Source organism: Bombus vancouverensis, chromosome 1 (assembly GCF_051014615.1).
Source record: "Bombus vancouverensis nearcticus chromosome 1, iyBomVanc1_principal, whole genome shotgun sequence".
NCBI classification, from domain to species: Eukaryota; Metazoa; Arthropoda; class Insecta; order Hymenoptera; family Apidae; genus Bombus; species Bombus vancouverensis.
In genome coordinates this window covers 23,681,411-23,689,135 of record NC_134911.1, presented here as the reverse complement: position 1 = coordinate 23,689,135, position 7,725 = coordinate 23,681,411, and the positions used below count along the sequence as shown (strand labels likewise).

General features: G+C 39.1%; 1 protein-coding gene across 3 annotated transcripts in view; it reads left to right on the top strand.

Moving 5' to 3' along the window:
* Positions 1-283: 283 nt before the first annotated feature.
* The window catches only part of Rgk3 (Rad, Gem/Kir family member 3), a 79,383-nt gene continuing 71,941 nt past the window's right edge, over positions 284-7,725 (top strand). The window contains exons 1-2 of one of the 3 annotated variants that reach the window (XM_033339182.2): positions 284-473; positions 4,853-5,770. In XM_033339182.2, coding sequence (XP_033195073.1) covers positions 5,512-5,770 — 259 coding nt within the window. In that variant the 5' untranslated portion in view covers positions 284-473; positions 4,853-5,511. Of the gene's footprint in view, positions 592-4,852; positions 5,771-7,725 lie in introns of all 3 variants that reach the window. The other 2 variants (XM_033339181.2, XM_033339183.2) reach the window with 2 other exon arrangements.

The following is a 7,725-nucleotide window of genomic DNA, read 5'->3' as shown; positions in this document are numbered from 1 at the left end:
TCAAACTAGTAGGATGACACTTTGAAGGATTGCGACATCTGGTTCGAAGCAAAATTCTCAAAATCTTGACTTACATCGCTGTGATTTTCAACCCGCCAAAAAGAGAGAAAAAGAGAGAAAAAGAGAGGGAGAGGGTGAGAGAGGCGATTCTCTACATCGGAGAATTTGGACGTTGGCCAGCCGTCGACACGAGGTTCGCCGAGCGTCGCCGCGAGACATTCCGAGCTGCCACGACGCCTGGCGTCGCGACGTCGCTGCTCAGAGGAAGCTCAGTGTGCCGCGTATCGTCGAACGTGCATCTGCGTGTCGTATCTCCTCGCGTATACTTTCGTTCGTTCTGTTCTTCCATTTCTTCTGGTGTCGGTCGGTTACTTGGTCCTCGGCGCACACGCGATCGAGACATGTGACGACGAACGGCAAGCTTGGAAAATGACGAGTAGATCATTCGATGCGATCACCGGCCACCGGAAGTGGTAAACGCGAGCCAGTGTTTTTTTTTAGGACTGTGGTAATCATACAGATTTCATAAACGATCGTGTTAATCGTCGAAGAGACCTCGATCGATCGGACTTTGTTGAAAAAAGAGCAAAGGTTCTTTCATCTTCTTTTTATTCGTTCCTCTCCCTCTTTTATATTTGAAAACAGAATATTATATCCCATGCTGGAAAGTAACGGGGCTTCGACGTCTGTTTCTCTTTCTCTTGTTCGTTTTTTGATAACTTTATTTAAAATTTAATTATTTTGTTGAAATTTCGGTTGATAGCTGTCGCTTAGATAATGGAGTTTCCGAGGTATGGTTTTGACGTTGGAAGCTCGTACGAAATGAGCAGAGTTTACGTGTTTCGATCGTTGCTCCGATACGTTACCAAGGACGAGTAGAATGTTTCCTGCCATGGAGCATATTTTACTTAAAAAATCGTAATTGAAAGATTAAAAAATAATTGCTGTATCGATAAACTTTCACACAAGTATGTGAAAACAGAGCTAGATAATAGATGATACAATGGGAAGAGCTTTTCATTTCTTTATGAACGTATTTGCCCTAAATTCATTTCGATTCAAATTCAAATTCGATTCAATTTTTAATTTATTACAAAGAACATTTTTCAATTTCAATATTTGGGAAAGGAACGCGATCGTAACGCTTTCTAACGATATGCAGAAGGTCGGGTCGATTTGTATCCCAATCGACTATTTAAGGCAGTAACATTTACGATGTCGAAAACGATCCGACTATGTAATATTCAATTTGCATCGTTACAATTCCCAAGGGAAGATGGAATTTCAATCGTGCACCTGTTTCGCGCACGATCGTCGGGCGTGGATGCGGTGTTTAATGAGGTTGCCAGACATTTGATATACGGGATAATGAATTACGTGAGTTTATCCCTTAACAAGGTCGAATATATAGCGAAGAGGATACCGAAGACTCGTTGTCTGACTCTAGTTTTTGTTTCTTCGAAGGAATCTGGAGAGATCGATCGAATTTCCAATTCTGACGCATTAAAATGTCATAAACGCTGTCACACGATATTATTTGCAGATTCGAACGAGAAACGTATAAAATAGTCGTAAGCGTCGTGAATTTTTCAAATTTACACGACCATTGAAACAACTTTTCTACTCGTGATAGATCGGGGCTGACGAAAGTATTTGGACACTTAGCATAGAAAATTTTGATACGTGTATTGTTCGCGTTACGTAGAATATTTTTATTAGCTTTGACACGATCCGATATGGCCATATTGATAAAATTTGAAACCAAGCTGAAAATGCATCTGTATCGTATGTGAAATACGTGTTATATGAAACGTATTATACGAAACGTTTACAAATTTCATCGGCACTGTAGCGAGACACGACTGTCAGGATTATTTTTATCAAATTTGAAATCAATCTAAAAACGTACGTAGAAATTACGAGACATATACTGCAAACATATATTTTAATAAAAATTAAATACACGGTTGAGAAAAATAATTAATCGCGATAGCTGCGAAACATATGTTTGCGCTAAATATCTCGTACGAGTCGCGTGTATCGTCCGTATACATATTTTCAGATTTGTTTTAAACTTTATCGATATACGATCACGATGGTCGGCTCTCGTAGTGCCAATGAAATTTCAAAATATTCCAAACAACACAGATAGTCTATTCGCAAAAGGTTTCCACAAGTGTTCGAGTACTTTCGCGAGCTACCGTAATTTCGAAAGATACTTTAATTTTATAAATGGCGGAGCTCGTTCGAGTACCTGTAGTGTCAAGCTTGCAATTCATAAAATTTATCATGCGCCTCGAAGCTCGTAAACATAGCGGAGAACGCACAAAGGCTGATCTCTTCCACTTAACGTTGCACTTCAAGCGCAATAAACGTGTCGTTCCTCTGCGGTGAGAAAGAAAGAGAGAAACTGCGAGAGGGAGAAAAGGAGGATGATCGATAGATAGTTTTCTCTAATAAAAGTCTTATAGACTATTGGTGAAACTGTTGATGGACTGGCTATAACGTTAATAGCCCCTTTAATTCTCCCGCTAAATATAGACAACTACAATTTCGTCTCTATCCTCTACGTATACTCTTCGTTCGTTTCCGGATCTATCGTTCGTCAAATAACGACATAATTTATCGCAATTTCTAACTCTTTTGTTTCGTTCGTCTTCTTCGGGCGAATTTCTATTCGTTTGCTTCCGTGCAATGGAATTTTACATTTTCTCCTTTCTCATTTAACTTTCCATCAATGTTTGTCGTTCCAATTTTACATTACGTAAATGGGAAAATATCACGGATATACTCGAATATCGAATCACCGGATAATCCAGCGTGTACGTGTTTTATATTTCTTCGAGCAGCTCGACGGAGATGAATTCCCATTTAAAATATTTCGTCGTACCTATATCTTATCTTATCTTGCATACAAGGTGTTACAGATTTTAACGGCGAAGCTTTCTCGGTACATCCAATGGGTCCAAAGAAGAAAAAAATGTTAAAGAAATCCAAGTCGTTCAAGACCTAATAAAAGAGTTATGACTAGAAAACGAAATACGAAGGGAACAACAAAGAACTAGCGGTTACCGCGACACAATGTAGAAGTAGACCGGAAATATTTACGTTTAGTCTATTTATGCGAGCTGTGTTTACTATTCGAGATCGTCAATGATTTTGAAGCGAATATCTGCCAGTACTATTAGCAAGTTGTTCGGCTTCGTATCGAAATACAGCGATTATTTACGAATCTAGGGAGTTGAAATACGCGCTTCGTTTACGATTTCTGCAGCGGGAATCGCAATAATCGCGAGTTCTTTGCTGTCCGTTTCGTATTTCGTTTTTTTGTCGTAACTTTTTTATTAAGGTCTCGAACGACCTACGCTTATGTAATATTTTTCTTTTATTTAAACCCATAGAATATATCGACGAAACTTCGACGTTAAAATCTAGAACACTCTGTATATTATCTGTTGCGAACAGATTTCCTGGGATCTTTGAAGACTCCGACGGTATGCTTATTTGAATGGTATTCGCGTGTCGAAAACACTAGAAAATCTCTTTGACTTGTAGAAGAGTTCTACGAGTATAAGATAAATGGCAAGGGAAATATATGTTTTCTGTCTGACGCGAATCTTTTTTTTTCTGTTTTGGTAAAAAAACGGTGATTGTATCGGAGCTTGTAACGATGTGTTGCAGTTAATCACAGAAGGAAATAGAACGTTCTGTCGCCGGTGGCTCATTCTTATGTAAATAAAGTAACCACCGTACTGGTATACCGGGACAAACGAATTTCTAATAGCAAAGTAACTTCGAAGCCTCGTAATTAGAACAGGTAATTACAATGTTAATTGTCGAGAACCACTGAATCGGGCAACTGCCATGCCACTTTGATCGAAGAATAAATTTATTTACAACTCGCAAATTGGTACTTTGCACGGGAATTTTGCAAAATATTGTTTCATTACGTTTTTAACGTTTGATATTCAATCGCACAGACTGCTCGTTATGGTGGTTGGTGTAATTTTAAATGCCAACCCTGTTAAAGAGTAAGCTGTCTTTTGAAAAGTTCCAGATTACTTTCATGTTATGGAAAGTAGAGATCCTTTTAATGTGATCGTGATTGTAATTTAAAAATACAATTTATTAGTTTCAAAGCAGAAGTTTCGAAGCAGAATTTTCACTATTATATTCGATTCGGTTTTGCGCGAAACTCAGTGTTGAAATAGCACGTAGTTCGATTTGAAACGAGCAAAACCGTTCCAATTTGTTTACAGTAGAAAAATATGTCTCTCTGAAGTTGTCGAAACAGTCGTACGCATCCCAACAAACCAAATTTTTTCAACGAGCCATCGAAGGTATCCAAAAATTGTGACAACCAGTCTGGTGAAAAGGACCTGCTTCGTATTTTCCATGTATAAAAACCGGAGTATTACTTTTTACAGAGGAAACTTACATAATATTGGAATTCTCTCAATTATAGTACACTTTATAACGCATTTCAACTAGGGTTACAAATTACAATTTGAAAGAAAATTTAAAGCCTTTTAAGACGAATATCAAGGTTCTCTGACGCCATAAATCCAAATTTCTAATCAGCGAAAAGGACAGAAAGAAAAAGTTACAAGAAATTACGATTCTCAAAGAAAAGTATACTCTAAAGATTACAAAAATTAAAGAAACGTCAAATTATAACGTTACAATGTGTCAAAAATCAGCGAAACGAAGTTAATATTGCAAAAGGAAACCTAAACACGACGAGTTGCGATCGCATCGAGATTTCTGTAGACGAAAACCGCGGAAACCCAAGCAAGAACGTCGCGAGCGTATCGTCCACAATTAACGACTGTGTTACCACATGTTGCTTCAGAATTCGCAAGTTTCGTCGGTGAGCGAGTTTCCGAAAGTCGCCGGAGGCCCAGCCAGCCGTGTTCTCATGGACTTGCCAGCGTGACAGCTAAGACTCCGTCTCGTCTCTGTGAAACTTTTAATCGAACGTTGAATCTGCGCTCGCGGAAACGTACCTGGCGAAAGGTCGCGACAAGCGTAAAACGCTCGACCAACAGACCACCCTTCAACGGGGAGAGCACCTATTTTGAGAATAATCAAACTCGTCTCGTTCGAAGTCAGCCGGTGGTTTTCGTGAAGTAGCGCTCTTCCGGGACCTGGAAACTTCGTCCCGGACGTGTTTTCCGAGAATCTTGATCGTTTCAAAGGGCAAAAGTGCAAAGGGAGTCGAGTGCAACGCGTTGCAGAGAAAAAATCTCGCTAGAGATAACGAACCCTGGGAATTGATAAGAACAGAAAGCTCGAAGTTCCAGTCAGAAACGTGTTTTCAAAGAGAGAAAATAGACTCTTGGGTATATCGTTGTTTTACGGTGAGCACACGGGCAAAATAACAGAAATTCGAGGAAGTTTACTCGTAATCGTACCTCGGGAATACGGTTGTCTTCTTTTTCTATTGAAAAATCGGAAATTGTCGGAGAATAGTGTAGCAGTAGAAGGATCGGCGAACGAAGAGAAGCAAAGATGTCGGAGATTTCGCTACGCCGGAAGACCAGATCGGCCTCGATCTGTGCACCTGGTTTCTCCAGCATGGAACAAATGTTGGAGGCGATGCCTCCCTCGGGTGCCAGAGAGAGGGATAAAATCGACAGAGAGAAGGATAGTGGAAGCGGAACTCCTGACAGCAGTACACCAACGAGAAGACGTAGACCCGCGACGAGGTCTCAGAGTGCTCGCGTCTCTAGCGCGAATAAGAGCATTCGTCGTCGAGCCGCCGCTCAAGGTAATTCTTCGTCGATGATGTAGCTTGTCGGTGTTTCTTTGACATTGCAAAGTATTTTGATGCGATATTATTAAATGGATCGATCGAAGAATCTACGTAGGGACGGTAGACGTACAGCGATGGGATAAAAGAATGTTTATAAAACGAGAGTAATTAAACGTTTTTTATGTCCCGTTGTATACATATGCAAATAGAATGTTAAGCCGCGTTAGTCCAGTCGCTGGATTAAGAGAAAGATGGCAAAAACAATGCATGAAACTTACCTTAATGAGCCGTCTGGACGATTCTAGTAACGTTGGAATGTTGTATTCTCGATGGTAGCGGGAAACACTGGTTTGGAAAAAGTAGACTTTCGATCCAGTCGTTTGAATGGATTACATACTGGAACGTCTGTACTGTATTCAAATGAAAACGCTGTTTAAATTATTCCAGTTACGATCCAGTGTCGGATTGGATCGCTGGACTGGAATGCAAACCCAGCTTTAGGTAATATATAAATGGAAGGAAAAATTGATTAAATTTTTTGAAAGAGAGATGCATTTAAGATCGTTCGAATCTATTAGACGATAGTGGTATAGATCTTTATTAATTTTGTAATGTCAAGATTTAACGTTAATTGCTCATTTCGTTAATTTGTTTAACTTCGATTTTCATAATTATTTTTTAAGCATAGGGATCACAATTTTACTTTTTAATAATCGACGTTTGGCATTCAATATAAAAATCTATTTGAATTAGACAAACGAGTAACAATAATTACATAACATTAAATAATAATACGTAGAGCTGACTCGGGACGTTTCCTACCATCTCATTGTTGAATTGCTCGACGTTTGCCGTAGCCACTTTTGTTTGCGTTTGCGAAACATCAAGTATTAACGTGTTCAACAACTAGTTCAATTTTAATCAGTGCATTGCACACGGCGGTTCCATTCTCTTCTCGAATTGCAAAATTAATTTATTCCTTTAATTCGGTTAGTCTCCGCTGAAATATCGTCCGTTTTATCCCGTCCGTTTGCTACGATACTCGGAAACTAGAGGTGCAAAAATATTTTGCATAATTTCGATATACAACGTATAAAATATATTGCGATAAATCAGAGTGACTCGTTTCAATTTTTAGGAATTTCGTAAACATCGTAGAATCTAAGCGAAAGAAGCAATAGTAAGAAAGAAACGTTAAACAAATAGTTGGACTTCTCTATCGTAACTACGATGTTAAGAAGTAGAATTTAACGATATAAATCGATTAAGAAACGTAATGTTGCATTAACGTGACGTTAGTCTTTAGTAGTTTAAGTAATAACGAGTTATTCCACTCACCTTTATGTACACACGCGTTAACACATTGACTCCGTTTGCCGACGCGACGTTCAAGAATAACGACGCCTTCGTACGTTTAGATCAGCGTCCTTTGATAATTAATTTCCATTAAGAGGTCTCTGAACGCTCTAGAATTTTCGCGTGATCAGTTCCCATCGAGCATGGGTGATATCATCTGTCGATGGAACGTGAAAGAACACGCGGATAACATCGTATTCCGCGGTCCGATGCTTCGGAACCCAATGTAACCCATTCACTTCTAAATTAACTCTTTGAAGGGTGAAGTGACGTCGCTTTGACGTCACCGTTGTTCGTTTAACGTCCTGAAGCAGCGTATAGAGAAAAGCCTCGTGACGTAGGATATTTTGTAACTTTCGAAGCTGATAGCTTAAAATGCCAACGCATAATCCACGTCACATCCTTGTTTCCTTTTCACTTCCGCTGATGCTGATATTATCAGGAATTATTATGTCGATGTCACGAAGGGATGAAAATGTCCTTGGTAAATTTTTAATCTTACGCAGTTGGTTCTATAATCGTAATAAATTGTAATAAATTTTTACGTTTTTTTTACTGAATTCGATTCGTAGCACTACCCTTTTTAAATAAAATTTCTTATTCAGCATTTCCTC